This window comes from Salvelinus namaycush, chromosome 28, assembly GCF_016432855.1.
Source record: "Salvelinus namaycush isolate Seneca chromosome 28, SaNama_1.0, whole genome shotgun sequence".
Lineage (NCBI taxonomy): Eukaryota > Metazoa > Chordata > Actinopteri > Salmoniformes > Salmonidae > Salvelinus > Salvelinus namaycush.
In genome coordinates this window covers 2,787,162-2,809,590 of record NC_052334.1, presented here as the reverse complement: position 1 = coordinate 2,809,590, position 22,429 = coordinate 2,787,162, and the positions used below count along the sequence as shown (strand labels likewise).

The following is a 22,429-nucleotide window of genomic DNA, read 5'->3' as shown; positions in this document are numbered from 1 at the left end:
TACTACACCGTGGGAGCAGACGACAGGACTTGACATCCTAAAGATAGTCCCGATCCAGCTACTACACCGTGGGAGCAGACAACAGGACTTGACATCCTAAAGATAATCCCGACCCAGCTACAACACCGTGGGAGCAGACGACAGGACTTGACATCATAAAGATAGTCCCGACCCAGCTACAACACCGTGGGAGCAGACGACAGGACATGACATCCTAAAGATAGTCCCGACCCAGCTACAACACCGTGGGAGCAGACGACAGGACTTGACATCCTAAAGATAGTCCCGATCCAGCTAACAACACCGTGGGAGCAGACGACAGGACATGACATCATAAAGATAGTCCCGACCCAGCTACAACACCGTGGGAGCAGACGACAGGACATGACATCCTAAAGATAGTCCCGACCCAGCTAACAACACCGTGGGAGCAGACGACAGGACATGACATCCTAAAGATAGTCCCGAACCAGCTACAACACCGTGGGAGCAGACGACAGGACATGACATCATAAAGATAGTCCCGATCCAGCTAACAACACCGTGGGAGCAGACGACAGGACTTGACATCATAAAGATAGTCCCGACCCAGCTACAACACCGTGGGAGCAGACGACAGGACTTGACATCCTAAAGATAGTCCCGATCCAGCTACAGCACCGTGGGAGCAGACGACAGGACTTGACATCCTAAAGATAGTCCCGATCCAGCTAACAACACCGTGGGAGCAGACGACAGGACTTGACATCCTAAAGATAGTCCCGATCCAGCTAACAACACCGTGGGAGCAGACGACAGGACTTGACATCCTAAAGATAGTCCCGAACCAGCTACAACACCGTGGGAGCAGATGACAGGACATGACATCCTAAAGATAGTCCCGATCCAGCTACAACACCGTGGGAGCAGACGACAGGACTTGACATCCTAAAGATAGTCCCGATCCAGCTAACAACACCGTGGGAGAAGACGACAGGACATGACATCATAAAGATAGTCCCGACCCAGCTACAACACCGTGGGAGCAGACAACAGGACTTGACATCCTAAAGATAGTCCCGACCCAGCTACAACACCGTGGGAGCAGACGACAGGACATGACATCCTAAAGATAGTCCCGATCCAGCTAACAACACCGTGGGAGCAGACGACAGGACTTGACATCCTAAAGATAGTCCCGACCCAGCTACAACACCGTGGGAGCAGACGACAGGACTTGACATCCTAAAGATAGTCCCGATCCAGCTAACAACACCGTGGGAGCAGACGACAGGACATGACATCCTAAAGATAGTCCCGACCCAGCTACAACACCGTGGGAGCAGACGACAGGACTTGACATCCTAAAGATAGTCCCGATCCAGCTAACAACACCGTGGGAGCAGACGACAGGACATGACATCATAAAGATAGTCCCGATCCAGCTACAACACCGTGGGAGCAGACGACAGGACATGACATCATAAAGATAGTCCCGATCCAGCTAACAACACCGTGGGAGCAGACGACAGGACATGACATCCTAAAGATAGTCCCGACCCAGCTACAACACCGTGGGAGCAGACGACAGGACATGACATCCTAAAGATAGTCTCGATCCAGCTACAACACCGTGGGAGCAGACGACAGGACTTGACATCCTAAAGATAGTCCCGACCCAGCTAACAACACCGTGGGAGCAGACGACAGGACATGACATCCTAAAGATAGTCCCGACCCAGCTACAACACCGTGGGAGCAGACGACAGGACTTGACATCCTAAAGATAGTCCCGACCCAGCTACAACACCGTGGGAGCAGACGACAGGACGTGACATCCTAAAGATAGTCCCGACCCAGCTACAACACCGTGGGAGCAGACGACAGGACTTGACATCATAAAGATAGTCCCGATCCAGCTACAACACCGTGGGAGCAGACGACAGGACTTGACATCCTAAAGATAGTCCCGATCCAGCTACAACACCGTGGGAGCAGACGACAGGACATGACATCCTAAAGATAGTCCCGACCCAGCTACAACACCGTGGGAGCAGACGACAGGACTTGACATCATAAAGATAGTCCCGACCCAGCTACAACACCGTGGGAGCAGACGACAGGACTTGACATCCTAAAGATAGTTCCGACCCAGCTACAACACCGTGGGAGCAGACGACAGGACTTGACACTATTACACTGAGGAATCAGTCTCACTCTCTCTCTCACACACACACACACACACACACACACACACACACACACACACACACACACACACACACACACACACACACACAGACACACACACACACACTCCCGCAGTCCATCCCTCCCTATCTCTCTGTCAGTCATCTTTCTTGGCGGAGGCCCCCTGGTCGTGGCGTGTGATGATCTTGTAGACGCTCTTCCTGAAGCAGCTGTCGGAGGTCAGTCGCCGGGCAGTCTCCCTCAGGTCCTCTATGCTGGCGCTGTCGCCACGGGAAACCACGAATGACTGGGAGTGTTTCACTGCAGATGAAAAAACATGAGTGTTTGTGTGTGTGTCACAGGAGGTTGGTGGCACCTTAATTGGGGAGGACGGCTCATAATAATGGCTGGAGGGAAATTAGTGGAATCAAACACATTCGCTCCGTTCCAGCCATTATTATGAGCCATCCTCCCCTCAGCAGCCTCCACTGGTGTGCATGCGTATGTGTGTACTTACACCAGTGGTGTTTGGAGGCTCGTCTCTGGATCCGGCAGCTCTTAATGCGTCGTGCTGTAGCCTTGTGGAGATACACAGCATTCTTCATTATAGAAGGGAGCTTGGCCTCGATCTCTGCAGCACAGATACACTCCTCAAAGAACTCTGGGTGAAGAACACACACATATTCATGTAGCTATAATGAACAAAAATATAAACACAACATGCAAAAGATTGGTCCCATGTTTCATGAAATAAAAGATCCCAGAAATGTTCCATACGCACAAAAAGCGTATTTCTCTCAGAGTTTGTGCACAAATATGCTTGCATCCCTCTTAGTGAACATTTCTCCAAGATAAGCCATCCACCTGATAGGTGTTGCATATCAAGAAGCTGATTAAACACCTTGTGCTGGGGACAATAAAAGGCCCTCTAAAATGTGCAGTTTGGTCACACAACAATGCCACTGATGTCTCAAGTTTTGGTGCTGCAGGAATGTCCACCTGAGCTGTTGCCAGATAATTTAATGTTCATTTCTCTACCATAAGCCGCCTCCAACGTTGTTTTAGAGAATTTGGCAGTACGTCCAATCGGCCTCACAACCGCAGACCACGTGTAACCACGCCAACCCAGGACCTCCACATCTGGCTTCTTCACCTGCGGGATCGTCTGAGACCAGCCACCCGGATAGCTGATGAAACTGTGGGTTTGCACAACCAAAGAATTGTCTCAGGGAAGCTCATCTGCGTGCTCGTTGTCCTCACCAGGGTCTTGACCTGACAGCAGTTCGGTGTTGTAACTGACTTCAGTGGGCAAATGCTCACCTTTGATGGCCACTGGCACGCTGGAGAAGTGTGCTCTTCACGGATGAATCCTAATTTCAACTTTACTGAGCAGATGTCAGACAGCTTGTATGGCGTCGTGTGGGCGAGCTGTTTGCTGATGTCAACGTTGTGAACAGAGTGCCCCATGGTGGCGGTGGGGTTATGGTATGGGGCAGGCCTAAGCTACGGACAATGAACAAAATTGCGTTTTATCGATGGCAATTTGAATGCACAGAAATACCGTGACGAGGTACTGAGGCCCATTGTCGTGCCTTTCATCTGCCGCCATCACCTCATGTTTCAGCATGCTAATGCACGGCCCCGTGTTGTAAGGATCTGGACACAATTCCTGGAAGCTGAAAATGTCCCAGTTCTTCCATGGCCTGCCTACCCACCAGACATGTCACCCAATGAGCATGTTTGGAATGCTCTGGATCGACGTGTACGACCGCGTGTTCCAGTTCCTGGCAATATCCAGTAATTTTACACAGCCATTGAAGAGGAGTGGGACAACAATCCACAGGCCACAATCAACAGCCTGATCCACTCTATGTGAAAGAGATGTGTTGCGCTGCATGAGGCAAATGGTGGTCACACCAGATACTGACTAGTTTTCTGATCCAGGTATCTGTGACCAACAGTGTCACACCCTGATCTGTTTCACCTGTCTTTGTGCTTGTCTCCACCCCCCAGCAGGTGTCTCCCATCTCCCCCCATTATTCCCTGTGTATTTATACCTGCGTTTTCTGTTTGTCTGTTGCCAGTTCGTCTTGTCCCGTCAAGTCTTACCAGCGTGTTCCCGTGATCTAGTTTTTGTTTTTCCCTGTCTTCCCAGTTCTGACCTTTCTGCCTGTCCTGACCCTGATCCTACCTGGTGTCCTGTACCTGCCTGACTCTGATCCTACCTGGTGTCCTGTACCTGCCTGACCCTGATCCTACCTGGTGTCCTGTACCTGCCTGACTCTGATCCTACCTCGTGCCCTGTACCTGCCTGACCCTGATCCTACCTGTGGTCCTGTACCTGCCTGACTCTGATCCTACCTGGTGTCCTGTACCTGCCTGACTCTGATCCTACCTGGTGTCTTGTACCTGCCTGACCCTGATCCTACCTGGTGTCCTGTACCTGCCTGACTCTGATCCTACCTGGTGTCCTGTACCTGCCTGACTCTGATCCTACCTGGTGTCCTGTACCTGCCTGACTCTGATCCTACCTGGTGTCCTGTACCTGCCTGACCCTGATCCTACCTGGTGTCCTGTACCTGCCTGACCCTGATCCTACCTGGTGTCCTGTACCTGCCTGACTCTGATCCTACCTGGTGTCCTGTACCTGCCTGACCCTGATCCTACCTGGTGTCCTGTACCTGCCTGACTCTGATCCTACCTGGTGTCCTGAACCTGCCTGACCCTGATCCTACCTGGTGTCCTGTACCTGCCTGACTCTGATCCTACCTGGTGTCCTGTACCTGCCTGACTCTGATCCTACCTGGTGTCCTGAACCTGCCTGACCCTGATCCTACCTGGTGTCCTGTACCTGCCTGACTCTGATCCTACCTGGTGTCCTGTACCTGCCTGACCCTGATCCTACCTGGTGTCCTGTACCTGCCTGACCCTGATCCTACCTGGTGTCCTGTACCTGCCTGACTCTGATCCTACCTGGTGTCCTGTACCTGCCTGACTCTGATCCTACCTGGTGCCCTGTACCTGCCTGACCCTGATCCTACCTGGTGTCCTGTACCTGCCTGACTCTGATCCTACCTGGTGTCCTGTACCTGCCTGACTCTGATCCTACCTGGTGTCCTGTACCTGCCTGACTCTGATCCTACCTGGTGTCCTGTACCTGCCTGACCCTGATCCTACCTGGGGTCCTGCACCTGCCTGACTCTGATCCTACCTGGTGTCCTGTACCTGCCTGACTCTGATCCTACCTGGTGTCCTGTACCTGCCTGACTCTGATCCTACCTGGTGTCCTGTACCTGCCTGACTCTGATCCTACCTGGTGTCCTGTACCTGCCTGACTCTGATCCTACCTGGTGTCCTGTACCTGCCTGACTCTGATCCTACCTGGTGTCCTGTACCTGCCTGACTCTGATCCTACCTGGTGTCCTGTACCTGCCTGACTCTGATTGGGATTACGACTCTTTGCCTGCCTTGACTTATCTTTTGCCTGCTGTCCTGTACTATAAAAAACTCTGAGACTCGTACTATCCACCTGCTGTATCTCAATCTGGGTCTTAGCCTGAGTTGTGATAACAGACGCATGTCTATATTCCTCATCATGTGACATCCATAGATTAGGGCCGAATGAATTCATTTCAATTGACTGATTTACTGTAACTCAGTAAAATCTTTGACATTGTTGCATGTTGTGTATATATTTTTGTTCCTTGCAGCACTCAGTAATTGCTAGGACACTAAATATGACTTAAATAATATACTCCATTATTCTGGGTTAACTGAAACCCTTAATTATTCTGGGTAAACTGAACTGCTTTATGAATCATTCTGGGTTAACTGTTTATGGCTGTGTGTTTATCTATGACTCATGAAGAGTGTGTGTAAGTGTACGTGTGTGTGTGTGTGGGGTTGTGTGTGTACGTGTGTGTGTGTACGTGTGTGTGTGTGTGTGTGTGTTTGTGTACGTGTGTTTGTGTACGTGTGTGTGTGTGTTTGTGTACGTGTGTGTGTGTGTACGTGTGTGTTTGTGTACGTGTGTGTGTGTGTGTGTGTGTGTGTGTGTGTGTGTGTGTGTGTGTGTGTGTGTGTGTGTGTGTGTGTGTGTGTGTGTGTGTGTGTGTGTGTGTGTGTGTGTGTGTGTACGTGTGTGTGTGTGTGTGTGTACGTGTGTGTGTGTGTGTGTGTGTGTGCAGTAAGTGTAACTCACTCCTGAGGTTGTTGACGTCTCCCTTCATCTTGTCATCCTTCTCTTTGGAGCGTTCCAGAGAGCTCAGACCTTTCTCCAGGTTCTGTAGAGCCTCCTCGGCCTGCTTCAGCCTCCGCTCCAGCTCCATACGAGACTCAATCTCCGCCTGGGACACAACTCAGTCAGGTTACCTCATTGGCTAGCTAGCTAACAACCTGGTAACTTGACCGGTATATCAAACATCAGTCAGGTTACCTCATTGGCTAGCTAGCTAACAACCTGGTAACTTTACCAGTATATCAGTCACGTTACCTCATTGGCTAGCTAGCTAACAACCTGGTAACGTTACCAGTATATCAGTCACGTTACCTCATTGGCTAGCTAGCTAACAACCTGGTAACATTACCGGTATATCAAACATCAGTCACGTTACCTCATTGGCTAGCTAGCTAACAACCTGGTAACTTGACCGGTATATCAAACATCAGTCATGTTACCTCATTGGCTAGCTAGCTAACAACCTGGTAACTTGACCGGTATATCAAACATCAGTCACGTTACCTCATTGGCTAGCTAGCTAACAACCTGGTAACATTACCAGTATATCAGTCACGTTACCTCATTGGCTAGCTAGCTAACAACCTGGTAACATTACCAGTATATCAGTCACGTTACCTCATTGGCTAGCTAGCTAACAACCTGGTAACGTTACCAGTATATCAGTCACGTTACCTCATTGGCTAGCTAGCTAACAACCTGGTAACGTTACCAGTATATCAAACATCAGTCACGTTACCTCATTGGCTAGCTAGCTAACAACCTGGTAACATTACCAGTATATCAGTCACGTTACCTCATTGGCTAGCTAGCTAACAACCTGGTAACGTTACCAGTATATCAGTCACGTTACCTCATTGGCTAGCTAGCTAACAACCTGGTAACTTTACCAGTATATCAGTCACGTTACCTCATTGGCTAGCTAGCTAACAACCTGGTAACATTACCAGTATATCAGTCACGTTACCTCATTGGCTAGCTAGCTAACAACCTGGTAACTTTACCAGTATATCAGTCACGTTACCTCATTGGCTAGCTAGCTAACAACCTGGTAACTTTACCAGTATATCAGTCACGTTACCTCATTGGCTAGCTAGCTAACAACCTGGTAACTTTACCAGTATATCAGTCACGTTACCTCATTGGCTAGCTAGCTAACAACCTGGTAACTTTACCAGTATATCAGTCACGTTACCTCATTGGCTAGCTAGCTAACAACCTGGTAACATTACCAGTATATCAGTCACGTTACCTCATTGGCTAGCTAGCTAACAACCTGGTAACATTACCAGTATATCAAACAACAGTCACGTTACCTCATTGGCTAGCTAGCTAACAACCTGGTAACTTGACCGGTATATCAAACATCAGTCACGTTACCTCATTGGCTAGCTAGCTAACAACCTGGTAACTTGACCGGTATATCAAACATCAGTCATGTTACCTCATTGGCTAGCTAGCTAACAACCTGGTAACTTGACCGGTATATCAAACATCAATCAGGTTACCTCATTGGCTAGCTAGCTAACAACCTGGTAACTTGACCGGTATATCAAACATCAGTCAGGTTACCTCATTGGCTAGCTAGCTAACAACCTCAATAGCAAAATAGTGCTTTTACACAGAAACAGAAACATAATATTCTACAAATTACTTTAACTTCATTGACAGGTATTCCTATCAAACATTTATATATTTTTAACAAACTAATGTATTTACGGTGTTACATATTAGTTTCTAGGGCACGACATGTGATTCAAAAGTAGCTAGAATTCATTGAGGCCCAATATTCATTGAGTGTATAAAAAATGCTCTTTCCATGACATTGACTGACCAGGTGAAAGCTATGATCCCTTATTGACCTAAATCCACTTCAATCAGTGTAAATGAAGGAGAGGAGACAGGTTAAATAATAATATTTAAGCTTTGAGACAATTGAGACATGGACTGTGTATATGTGCCATGCAGAGGGTGAATGGTTGGTCAACTGACATTCCAGTACAACATTGGTGCTAAAAGACCCACTGAAGAATGCACAACTCGTCGTACCTTGACACAAATGGGGTATGGCAGCTGACGACCTTATAGAGTTCCACTTCTTTCAGCAAAAATTAACAAACTTTGTTTGCAATGGGCTAAGGAATGAATACACTGGACACTGGAGAATTGGAGAAAAATTGCCTGTTGTGATGAATCTTGGTTCCTGCATTTTCACGCTAAATGGGAGGACTAGGGTACGGAGAAAACCATGAGTACATGCATCCATCATGCCACGTGTCAACACTGCAGGCTGGTGGTGATGGTGTGATGGTGTTAGATGTGTTTTCATGGCACATATTGGGCCCCATGATAAAAAGTGGACCAACGTTTGAAGGCCACACAGGATATCTAACCATCATCGCTAATCAGGTTCATCCCTTCATGGCAGCAGTGTATCCATCTGTGATGGATTTTTTTCAGCGGGATAAAGCCCCATGCTACAAGGTTAGCGTTGTCCAGGACTGGTTCCACAAACATGACAGTGAATTCAGCTTACTGCAGTGGCCTGCACAGTCACCAGATCTCAATCCAATTGAGCATCTGTGGGATAAAATGGAACAAGCTATTCGGAGTAGAGATCCACTACCAGCCAACTTGACACAACTGTGGGAAGCGTTTGTGTCAACACGGGCCAGCATCCCTGTGGAACGCATTCGACACCTCGTAGAGTCCATGTCCCTGACGAATTGAGGCTGTTCTGAGGGCAAAAGGGGGTGCAACTCAATATTAGGAAGGTGTCCTAAGGTTTTGTACACTCAGTGTAGGCAATAAATTCAAACAATCTTATTTTCTGATGCTCCTAAATTTTTGGCCCGAACTTTTGGGAGCACCAGTGGTAATTGAGGTAGCTTTTTATTTATTTAGAGCCCTGTTTGAATGCCAGAATTACTGTAACTGACGCCAATGTAGATAGTCAGGGTAGCTTTTTGTTGAATTATTTAGTAGTCTTATGGCTTGGGGGTAGAAGCTGTTCAGGGTCCTGTTGGTTCCAGACTTGGTGCATCGGTACCGCTTGCCGTGTGGTAGCAGAGAGAACAGCCTGTGACTTGTGTGGCTGGAGTCCTTAACAATTTTTTGTCTTCCTCTGAACCCGCCTGGTATATTGGTCCTGGATGGCAGGGAGCCTGTCCTCAGTGTTGTACCTCTGTAGCGCCTTATGGTCGGATGCAGATCAGTTGCCATACCAGGCGGTGATGCTCTCGATGGTGCAGCTGTAGAGCTCCTTGAGGATCTGGGGACCCATGCCAAATATTTTCAGTCTCCTGAGGGGGAAGATGTGTTGCCGTGCCCTCTTCACGACTGTCTTGGTGTGTTTGGACCATGATAGTTAGTTGGTGATGTGGACGCCAAGGAACTTGAAACTCTCGACAAGCTCCACTACAGCCCCGTCGATGTTAATGGGGGCCTGTTCGGCCCTCCTTTTCCTGTAGTCTATGATCATCTCCTTTGTCTTTCTCACATTGAGGGAGAGGTTGTTGTCCTGGCACCACACTGCCAGGTTCCTGACCTCCTCCTTATAGGCGGTCTCATCGTTGTCGGTAATCAGGCCTACCACTGTTCTGTCGTCAGCAAACTTAATGATGGTGTTGGAGTCGTGCTTGGCCACATAGTCGTGGGTGAACAGGGAGTACAGGAGAGGACTAGGCACGCACCCCTGAGGGACTCCGGTGTTGAGGATCAGCGTGGCAGATGTGTTGTTGCCTGCCCTTACTATCTAGCAAGAACTCTCTTGGTCTACAGCTTATCATGAGATACTCTACCTCAGGTGAGCTTTACCTCGAGATTTATTTAATATTAGACATAGCACACCAGCTGTTTTTGACAAATAGACACACACCCCCACCCCTTGTCTTACCAGACGTAGCTGCTCTGTCCTGTCGATGCACGGAAAACCCAGCCAGCTCTATTTTATCTGTGTCGTCGTTCAGCCACGAATCGGTGAAACATAATATATTACAGTTTTTAACATCCCGTTAGTAGGATAGTCTTGACCGTAGATCATCCAGTTTATTCTCCAGTGATTTGCCAATAGAATTGATGGTAGTGGTGATTTACTCACTCACCTACGTCCAGAAGCTCTTTTCGGTCATAAGAGACGGTAGCAGCAACTTTATGTACAAAATAAGTTACAAACAATGCGAGAAAAAAAACCCCACAGTTGGTTAGAAGCCTGTAAAAGTGCAGTCCTCCACTCCGGCGCCATTATTATTATTATGCAATAGAGATTTTGTCATCTGTGGATCTGTTGGGGCGGTATGCGAATTGGAATGAGTCCAGGGTGTCGGATGAAGGTGTTGATGTGAGCCATGGCCAGTCTTTATGCCATAACTCTGGCCAAAAGTAGTACACTATCTAGGGAACAGGGTCCCATAGCTCTGGCCAAAAGCAGTGCACTATATAGGGAATAGGGTGCCATAGTGTACTACTTTTGGCCAGAGCTATCTAGAGAACAGGGTCCCATAGCTCTGGCCAAAAGCAGTGCACTATATAGGGAATAGGGTGCCATAGCTCTGGCCAAAAGTAGTGCACTATATAGGGAATAGGGTGCCATTTGAGCGGCAGTATGGTTTACCTTGAGTTCCACCTCAGTCTGCTTCTTGTCCACAGTGAGCTGTGTGAGGGACTGCTGTAGAGTCCTGGACTGGCAGGAGTAGAACTCGCTCTCCTGTTGCAGAACTGTGGCACGCTGCTCATTCTCCGTTAGTCTACAGGGGGGGCCAGAGAACACAGACAGTCATGTAAAACTGTGGCACGCTGCTCATTCTCCGTTAGTCTACAGGGGGAGGAGCCAGAGAACACAGACAGTCATGTAAAACTGTGGCACGCTGCTCATTCTCCGTTAGTCTACAGGGGGAGGAGCCAGAGAACACAGACAGTCATGTAAAACTGTGGCACGCTGCTCATTCTCTGTTAGTCTGCAGGGGGGGAGCCAGAGAACACACAGTCCTATGCACGCTCACACACACACAGTCAGTCAGAGGAGAGGTACAAAACACACACACACACACACACACACACACACACACAGTAACATGCAACACACACAGTAACATGCAGCTAGCGTGCACGCACACACACAGTGACGGGCACATTGCCAGACACACAGTTAGAGGAAAGGCACTGTGCATACTAACACAATCCTGCAGTCCAATCCCCATCCACAGCAGGTCAATACCAGGCTAAGTGTTAAAAAGCCTTCCGCCCTGGGCATTTATATCGCTTACCTCTTACCCGACCTCTTACCCAACCTCTTACCCAACCTCTTACCCAACCTCTTACCCAACCTCTTACCCAACCTCTTACCTAATGAAGGAATTTGGTATGATAATGTATCACAAGGGGATGTTAATATCAGACACAAGCTCACAATGATCTGTTAGAGAAGAATGTCGTTCTGTAGGTCCTAATTTCCAGGAAATGCCCTGTGGGAAATTACAGAGGGCCTTGTTGCAGAGCTCTACATTGGGAACACTTGATTGAGAGACACCCTCATTAGGCTTCACGGTGGAGCTCTGCAGTGAGGCCCTTCATTGAGAGAAACCCTCAATAGGCCCTCACCATGGGGCTCTTCAATGTGACTCCGCCTTGAGAGATACCCACAGTAGGCCTCACGGCGGAGCTCTGCAGTGGGGCCCGCCATTGAGAGAAAACCTCAATAGGCCCTCACCATGGGGCTCTTCAATGTGACTCCGCCTTGAGAGATACCCACAGTAGGCCTCACGGCGGAGCTCTGCAGTGGGGCCCGCCATTGAGAGAAAACCTCAATAGGCCCTCACCATGGGGCTCTTCAATGTGACTCCGCCTTGAGAGACACCCACAGTAGGCCTCACGGCGGAGCTCTGCAGTGGGGCCCGCCATTGACAGATACACTGCATATATTTTTTTTTTATACAACACTCATGCCCTCTGGTCAACACCAGTTTCCCATCACATCCTGATCCCAGTCACTGGTGCATGTCATTGGTTTGGCTGTTGAGGAATCAATGCACATTTCCAATTTAATGGTGTTTCTCACCCTCATTAAACACTTAGGCAGCCACAGGGCAGTCAGCTGTGATCAGACACGGGCACGCTAACTTTCTGAAAGCGGACCAGCCGGCCCGGTCACATGCAGCTCCATCTGAGGTCAGATCCTTTCTAACCAATCGGCTGATTCGTGTGTCTTTTATATGGTAGGAGAAGGTTTTACAATCTTCTGAACAAGACTGGACAGAAATAAGATCCATGTTCCTGGTCCTCTCACCTCTCCTCCGCCTGCTCCTTCTCTCTCTGCAGTTTCCTCATCTGCTCTTCAATGTGTCTCAGCTCCGATCGCAGTCCCGTGTCACCAGGCTGCACCTCCTCCTCCTTCTCTGGATGCTCAGCTCCTTGCTCAAGGGCCTTCTCCCTCAGCAACTCCAGGGTTCGCTGCTTCTCATGGGACAGCTCCTGAAGGACCAGATCATGGATGTAATGAAGGTGTGTGTGTACCTGAGTGTGTGTGTGTGTGTGTGTGTGTGTGTGTGTGTGTGTGTGTGTGTGTGTGTGTGTGTGTTTCTCCTCAAATTAATTTTAAATACCTCAATAGACTTCTGTAGAAGTGTTGTTAAACTGTTCAGCACCTCTTTTTCAGACTCCACACCTTTCAGAGACTGTGCCGTGCCGTCCAAGTCCCTGTCAACAACACGGTACACCACACAGTGTAATAGCAACACTCTCCAGACTGACCAGTTCAGAGAGCATCAAACCCACAACAGACCTGAGGATCAGTCTTAAGAGTTTTCACAGCAGTTTAGTTAATGCAGTGGATAAAGACGGAGATACGAGCTACATTCCTTATATTAAATGCTCTTTATATGTATTACATGCATCTTTCTTACTCGTATGTGGGGATTACTGTATATTACTTATTACTGTATATTATTATTACTGTATATTACTTATTACTGTATATGACTTATTACTGTATATTATTACTGTATATTACTTATTACTGTATTATTACTGTATATTACTTATTACTGTATATTATTATTACTGTATATTACTTATTACTGTATATTACTTATTACTGTATATTACTTATTACTGTATTATTATTACTGTATATGACTTATTACTGTATATTATTATTACTGTATATTACTTATTACTGTATATTACTTATTACTGTATATACTTAGTGTATATTATTATTACTGTATATTATTATTACTGTATATTACTTATTACTGTATTTATTTGAGTTGAGTTTATTTTATTTTTACAGGGACAGTGCACATTAATCAACGTTTCAGTAAAAGTGCCGGTTTTAGCCAGCTGGCTAATTTTCAACCGCAGTCCCTGGGCCGGTTATTAAAAATAATTACAATACAGACAATCATTGAGCAGTGAGCACACGAAGAGCAACATAGGACAAGCAAGACGTAGCATACAGACAGAGCAACATAGGACAAGCAAGACGTAGCATACAGACAGAGCAACATAGGACAAGCAAGACATAGCATACAGACAGAGAAACATAGGACAAGCAAGACGTAGCATACAGACAGAGCAACATAGGACAAGCAAGACGTAGCATACAGACAGAGCAACATAGAACAAAAAGCAGCAAGACAAAATTCATAAAAGCAACAAAGTGTTTCCACACCTCACAAGCTACAGACAACAGACAACATGGAAAGCGGCAATACACAGCTAGGGATTATGTTCACAAATCTGATTGACCTTTAGCCATGTCTTCATGCATTTTGTGAAAGTGTGATATGTGGTGCAGTTATGTGTGTCTGATGGCAGTGTATTCCAGACATGGGAAGCTCTCACAGAGAAAGCGGATTTACTAAAGGTGCTTTTCCTTAAGGGAACTATACAGTCACCTCTCATGGCAGACCTTGTGGATCTGCTGCCATATGTTTGGGTTTTCTGTTTAACAAAAATACTGAGTGGAGGGGGAGCTAGGCCATTTAGGATCTCGAATACAAGACATGCGTCGGTGTATTGCACAAGATTTTCCCAACTCAGGAGCTCATGCTTTCTGCGGATGTAACAGTGATGATGGCTATTGGGCTTCCTATCAAGCACTTTGAGTGCCTGTTTGTAGACAGACTGAATAGGTTTTAATGTTGTACAGCAAGCTTGGGCCCAACTAGTCAAGCAGTATGTTAAGTGGAGGAGTATCATCGATTTGAAGTACAGTTTTGCTACCTCTGTAGTCAAACAATTTCGTATAAATCGGAAATTAGCTAGGTTGAATTTGGTGCTTTTTAAAAGAGAGGTTGGAATCAAGTATGATGCCAAGGTACTTAAAATCAGATACCACCTGGAGCTCCTCCCCTGACACATAGACATCTGGCTCAGTAGCATCTGTTGCCCTCTTTGTGAAGAACATGCAAACAGTTTTTTTTCATATTGAGATGCAAACATGAGTCACTGAGCCACTTTGTAACCTGGACCATTACAGTAGTGAGTCACTGAGCCACTTTGTAACCTGGACCATTACAGTAGTGAGTCACTGAGCCACTTTGTAACCTGGTCCATTACAGTAGTGAGTCACTGAGCCACTTTGTAACCTGGACCATTACAGTAGTGAGTCACTGAGCCACTTTGTAACCTGGACCATTACAGTAGTGAGTCACTGAGCCACTTTGTAACCCGGACCATTACAGTAGTGAGTCACTGAGCCACTTTGTAACCTGGACCATTACAGTAGTGAGTCACTGAGCCACTTTGTAACCTGGACCATTACAGTAGTGAGTCACTGAGCCACTTTGTAACCTGGTCCATTACAGTAGTGAGTCACTGAGCCACTTTGTAACCTGGACCATTACAGTAGTGAGTCACTGAGCCACTTTGTAACCTGGACCATTACAGTAGTGAGTCACTGAGCCACTTTGTAACCTGGACCATTACAGTAGTGAGTCACTGAGCCACTTTGTAACCCGGACCATTACAGTAGTGAGTCACTGAGCCACTTTGTAACCCGGACCATTACAGTAGTGAGTCACTGAGCCACTTTGTAACCCGGACCATTACAGTAGTGAGTCACTGAGCCACTTTGTAACCTGGACCATTACAGTAGTGAGTCACTGAGCCACTTTGTAACCTGGTCCATTACAGTAGTGAGTCACTGAGCCACTTTGTAACCTGGACCATTACAGTAGTGAGTCACTGAGCCACTTTGTAACCTGGACCATTACAGTAGTGAGTCACTGAGCCACTTTGTAACCTGGACCATTACAGTAGTGAGTCACTGAGCCACTTTGTAACCTGGTCCATTACAGTAGTGAGTCACTGAGACACTTTGTAACCTGGACCATTACAGTAGTGAGTCACTGAGCCACTTTGTAACCTGGACCATTACAGTAGTGAGTCACTGAGCCACTTTGTAACCTGGACCATTACAGTAGTGAGTCACTGAGCCACTTTGTAACCTGGCCCATTACAGTAGTGAGTCACTGAGTCACTATGTAACCTGGACCATTACAGTAGTGAGTCACTGAGCCACTTTGTAACCTGGACCATTACAGTAGTGAGTCCCTGAGCCACTTTGTAACCTGGACCATTACAGTAGTGAGTCACTGAGCCACTTTGTAACCTGGACCATTACAGTAGTGAGTCACTGAGCCACTTTGTAACCTGGACCATTACAGTAGTGAGTCCCTGAGCCACTTTGTAACCTGGACCATTACAGTAGTGAGTCACTGAGCCACTTTGTAACCTGGACCATTACAGTAGTGAGTCACTGAGCCACTTTGTAACCTGGACCATTACAGTAGTGAGTCACTGAGCCACTTTGTAACCTGGACCATTACAGTAGTGAGTCACTGAGCCACTTTGTAACCTGGACCATTACAGTAGTGAGTCACTGAGCCACTTTGTAACCTGGACCATTACAGTAGTGAGTCACTGAGCCACCTTGTAACCTGGACCATTACAGTAGGGAGTTCTTGTGCAGCTTGTTGTTTGCTCTTTGCACATATATCACTGTATCATCTGCATACATTTGAACTTCAGACCCAGTACAGACAGAAGGCAGATCATTAATGTACAGGCTGAACAGGAGGGGCCCCAGTATTGACCCTTGGGGGACGCCCACATCATAGCTGAGAGTGGGCGACAGCTCATTGCTCACTCTGACACACTGAGTTCTGCCTTCGAGGTATGATTTCAACCATCTCAAGGTATCGGGGGAAAAGTTGAACTTGGACAATTTTGTGATGAGAATCTCATGGTTAACAGTATCAAAAGCCTTCAGAAACCAGAAACACAGCCCCAACAACGCCCCCTTTGTCCATCTTGGACTTCACATTTTCCAGAAGAAAGCAGTTGGCCGTTTCTGTGGAGTGTTTCGCTCTGAAGCCAAACTGCATGGAGTGTAACGTGAAGGGGCTGTTGTTGAGGTGGGCAATCAGTTGTTCTGCTACACACTTTTCAACAACCTTTGACACCACAGGTAGTATACTAATGGGCCTGTAGTTACTCACGTCAGCAGGGTCGCCCGATTAAAAGATGGTCGGTATTATGGCCGACTTCCATGCCCTTGGAAACACCCCGAGACCATAGATGTGTTGGTGACCTTAGTAATGGGGCCAATGAGTGACTCTTTGTAGTTTTTAAGAAAGGTAGAGTCCAGCCCATATACATCTTTGGCTTTAGAGTTCTTTAGTGAGCTAATCACCTTGTTCACCTTTGACTCAGAAACCTCCCTTATGATGAAGACAGGTTGAGCGTCATTCACTAGCACTGAGCCCAATAAACCAGTGGAGGGGTTTCTGTGTCAGTACCCTGACAGAGTCAATAAAGTAGGAATTGAAGACTATTGCTATTTCGACTGCACCCTGTGTTAGATTGTTATTCACCGTGATTTCTAGTCTTTTTGCAGTGTTACTATGGTCTTTCCCTGTTAACTTTTTTAGATTCTCCCAGATCAATTTAGAATTTCCCTTTGCTTCACCAATTATGTTAATAAAAAAGTTTGCCTTGGCCTGTCTGATTTCTTTCATCACCTTATTTCTCAACATGGTAAACCTACGTCTGTCATGCTCTAATTTGGATCTTAGGGCTATTTTTAGAGCATAATCTCGTTCTTTCATCAATTTCCAGATTTCTCCATTTAGCCAAGGAAGAGTGCTCTTTTGGCCAGGTTTGGATTGGATTTTCTTTGGGAAACCATTTATTGTAGTCTGTATTGTGGATAGAAAAACCTGACTATCAGCTTCCACGTCTGTATAGGACAAGAGATCATTCCAGTTAATTCCCTTAATTGCTTTTTCAAAATAGTTTATTCACTCTTAGTTGATCCGGCTTTCTAACAGTAGAGAGGTTAAACCTGCTCTTAGACAGCTTTCTGGCTATAAGTGTCAGATTATTTATGTATATTATTTATTATTGTATATTATTATTACTATATATTACTACTGTATATTATTATTACTGTATATTACTTATTACTGTATTTTCTTTATTACTGTATTTATTTATGTATATTATTTATTGTTGTATATTATTTGTTACTGAAGTATTTGTTACTGTATTTATTTATTTATTACTGTATATTATCTATTACTGTATATTATTTATTACTGTATTTATTATTGTAAATATCCCAGTTTGTGTTCTCCATATCTCTCTCTTACAGTTTGATCTGATCCTGCTCTGCTCTAAGCTCCGTCACCAGCTCCTCAAACTTCTGCTTCTCCTCCTCCAGAACCAGGTTCAGACGTTCGAGATGCTCCTTCTGCTCTCTCTGCAGGCTCAGTTCTTCGGTCTCCTCCATCAGCTTATCTGGGGGTGACAAAACAGCCTGATTACTTGTTGTATATGGCCATTGTCTCCACGTGGGACTGTAAGCATCAAAACTAAAAGAACAAAAGGACTTTCAGCCCCTCAGACCTGCCACCCTGATCCATACCTGCCCATGTCCCCCGGCTCACCCAGTCACTCCTCTCTCCCCTGAACCAGGCCTCATGCCTCCTGTCTCCCCATGCCTCCCACAGTTCCTCTTCTTACCCAGGTACTCTTGCTTCTCCTTGGCCAGCTGCAGTCCCTGGGCTTCCAGGCTCTCTATCATGGCTTCTCCCAGTTGGGCGTTCTTCCAGGTGCTGGAGGTTTTAGACACTAGGTGTTTAACAGGTTTAACACAGCACGTGGCCATATAGGTTTTATACAGCATGATCACCACCAGTACCACACAACAGTAGGTCACATATTCCACTATACAATTGCAGATCTGTGCAGCTCCTCTATTCATGTCTGAGGAGACTAAAGTCCCCCTCTAAGGTGGACCCTTTACTTAGACTTATAGACTTAACCCCTGCTGCCCCTGATAATACAGTTAGTGGGGTCAGTTGGATTTAAAGAGACAGCGTGGTCAGTTGGATTTAAAGAGACAGCGTGGTCAGTTGGATTTAAAGAGACAGTGTGGTCAGTTGGATTTAAAGAGACAGCGTGGTCAGTTGGATTTAAAGAGACAGCGTGGTCAGTTGGATTTAAAGAGACAGTGTGGTCAGTTGGATTTAAAGATGTAGTGCCTAGTTTGTCTACAGTTAGAGTTAAAGAGACAGTGTGGTCAGTTGGATTTAAAGAGACAGTGTGGTCAGTTGGATTTAAAGAGACAGTGTGGTCAGTTGGATTTAAAGAGACAGTGTGGTCAGTTGGATTTAAAGAGACAGCGTGGTCAGTTGGATTTAAAGAGACAGCGTGGTCAGTTGGATTTAAAGATGCCGCGTGGTCAGTTGGATTTAAAGAGGCAGTGCCTAGTTTGTCTACAGTTAGAGTTAAAGAGACAGTGTGTAGTTTGTTCACAGTTACACTACCGTTCAAAAGTTTGGGGTCACTTAGAAAAGTCCTTGTTTTTTAAAGAAAAGCACATTTTCTGTCCATTAAAATAACATCAAGTTGATCAGAAATACAGTGTAGGCATTGTTAATGTTGTAAATGACTATTGTAGCTGGAAATGGCAGATTTTTTATGGAATATCTATATAGGCCCATTATCAGCAACCATCACTCCTGTGTTCCAATGGCACATTGTTAGCTAATCCCAGTTTATAATTTTGAAAGGATAATTGATCATTAGAAAACCCTTTTGCAATTATGTTAGCACAGCTGAAAACTGTTGTCCTGATTAAAGAAGCAATGAAACTGGCCTTCTTTAGACTAGTTGAGTATCTGGAGCATCAGCATTTGTGTTCGATTACAGGCTCAAAATGGCAGCTTCATTAAATAGTACCCGCAAAACACCAGTCTCAACGTCAACAGTGAAGAGGCGACTCCGGGAAGCTGGCCTTCTTGGCAGAGTTGCAAAGAAAAAGCCATATCTCAGACTGGCCAATAAAAAGACAAGATTAAGATGGGCAAAAGAACACAGACACTGGACAGAGGAACTCTGCCTAGAAGGCCAGCATCCCGGAGTCGTCTCTTCACTGTTGACGTTGAGACTGGTGTTTTGCGGGTACTATTTAATGAAGCTGCCAGTTGAGGACTTGTGACGCGTCTGTTTCTCAAACTAGATGTACTTGTCCTCTTGCTCAGTTGTGCACCGAGGGCCTCCCACTCCTCTTTCTATTCTGGTTAGAGCCAGTTTGCGCTGTTCTGTGAAGGGAGTAGGACACAGCGGTGTATGAGAACTTCAGTTTCTTGGCAATTTCTAGCATGGAATAGCCTTCATTTCTAAGAACAAGACTAGACTGACGAGTTTCAGAAAAAAGTACTTTGTTACTGCTCATTTTTAGCCTATAATTGAACCCACAAATGCTAAAACTCCAGATACTCAACTAGTCTAAAGAAGGGCAGTTTTATTGCTTCTTTAATCAGGACAACAGTTTTCAGCTGTGCTAACATAATTTCAAAAGGGTTTCCTAATGATCAATTAGCCTTTCAGAATGATAAACTTGGATTAGCTAACACAACGTGCCATTGGAACACAGGAGTGATGGTTACTTATAAATGGGCCTCTGTACGCCTATGTAGGTATTCCATTAAAAATCAGCTGTTTCCAGCTACAATAGTCATTTACAATATTAACAATGTCTTCACTGTACTTCTGATCAATTTGATGTTATTTGTTTAAAGAGGCAGTTTGTACAGCTAGATTTAAAGAGGCTTTATGTAGTAAATAGTGACTCACACTCTGCCAGACTCCTGCAGCATCTCCAGCCACTGGTTTTGTTCTGCCTCATTCTCTGCAGCCAGGACAATGTTACCCTGAGGAAGTAATAGAGCATCATCACACGATAATATACAGTAGCATACATTATCAGGACATGATAATATACAGTACCATACATTATCACCACACGATAATATACAGTAGCATACATGATCAGGACATGATAATATACAGTAACATACATTATCATGATAATATACAGCAGCATACATGATCACCACACGATAATATACAGTAGCATACATGATCAGGACATGATAATATACAGTAACATACATTATCATGATAATATACAGCAGCATACATGATCAGGACATGATAATATACAGTAACATACATTATCATGATAATATACAGCAGCATACATTATCATCATGTGATAATATACAGTAGCATACAGTATCATGATAATATACAGTACCATACATTATCATGATAATATACAGCAACATACATTATCATGATAATATACAGCAGCATACATTATCATCATGTGATAATATACAGTAGTGTACATTATCATCACACGATAATATACAGTAGCATACATTATCATCACACGATAATATACAGTAGCATACATTATCACCACATGATAATATACAGTAGCATACATTATCATCACATTATAATATACAGTAGCATACAGTATCATCACGCGATAATATACAGTAGCATACATCATCACACGATAATATACAGTAGCATACATTATCATCACACGATAATATACAGTAGCATACATTATCACCACATGATAATATACAGCAGCATACATTATCATCGCACGATAATATACAGTAGCATACATTATCATCACACGATAATATACAGTAGCATACATTATCATCATGTGATAATATACAGTAGCATACATTATCAACACTAGACAATATACAGTAGGGTACATTATTTTCACATGATAATATACAGTAGCATACATTATCATCATGTGATAATATACAATAGCATACATTATCACCACATGCTAATATACAGTAGTGTACATTATCATCACATGATAACATACAGTAGCATACATTATCACCACATGATAATATAAAGCAGCATACATTGTCATCACATGATAATATACAGTAACATACATTATCATCACATGATAATATACAGTAACATACATTATCCCCACATGATAATATACAGCAGCATACATTATCTTCACATGATAATATACAACAGCATACATTATCTTCACATCATGCATACATCCCGTGTGGCTCAGTTGGGCATGGCGCTTACAACGCCAGGGTTGTTGGTTCGATTCCCACGGGGGACCAGTACGAACAACAACAGAAAGTACAAAAACGTATCTGCTAAATGACAAAAAATATCACATCACAAACAGTAGCACGCATCTGTAACAGTTTAACTTTAGTCCGTCCCCTCGCCCCGACACCGGGCGCGAACCAGGGACCCTCTGCACACATCAACAACAGTCCCCCACGAAGCATCGTTACCCATCGCTCCACAAAAGCAGCGGAACCACTACTTCAAGGTCTCAAAGCGAGTGACGTCACCGATTGAAACGCTATTAGCGTGCACCACCGCTAACTAGCTAGCCATTTCACATCGGTTACACATCATCACATGAGATACAGTAACTGCCTAATAATACAGAGATGCAGATTTCAAGTATCTATTATTAAAGCAACAGTATTGTCTAAGTGCTTACAGTGAAGTCGTCATGATTTATAACCATGGCGAATGGCATGCCCTGGTCTTCCTTCGGATCCACAACACAGCCTCCTAAGGGGATCACACCCTGAGACAGACAGGATGAAGACAACACAATGCATCAACTTCTCATAGTTGTAG

General features: G+C 45.3%; 1 protein-coding gene across 1 annotated transcript in view; it reads right to left on the bottom strand.

The window, feature by feature from the left end:
* Positions 1-2,263: 2,263 nt before the first annotated feature.
* Positions 2,264-22,429, bottom strand: part of plekhd1 (pleckstrin homology domain containing, family D (with coiled-coil domains) member 1) — a 41,595-nt gene continuing 21,429 nt past the window's right edge. Inside the window, exons 3-12 of the mRNA XM_038967862.1 lie at positions 22,287-22,376; positions 20,552-20,628; positions 18,434-18,525; positions 18,061-18,208; positions 13,006-13,099; positions 12,690-12,874; positions 11,019-11,151; positions 6,371-6,515; positions 2,687-2,830; positions 2,264-2,490 (exon numbers count right to left, since the gene is read on the bottom strand). Coding sequence (XP_038823790.1) covers positions 2,327-2,490; positions 2,687-2,830; positions 6,371-6,515; positions 11,019-11,151; positions 12,690-12,874; positions 13,006-13,099; positions 18,061-18,208; positions 18,434-18,525; positions 20,552-20,628; positions 22,287-22,376 — 1,272 coding nt within the window. The 3' untranslated portion in view covers positions 2,264-2,326. The remainder of the gene's footprint in view (positions 2,491-2,686; positions 2,831-6,370; positions 6,516-11,018; positions 11,152-12,689; positions 12,875-13,005; positions 13,100-18,060; positions 18,209-18,433; positions 18,526-20,551; positions 20,629-22,286; positions 22,377-22,429) is intronic.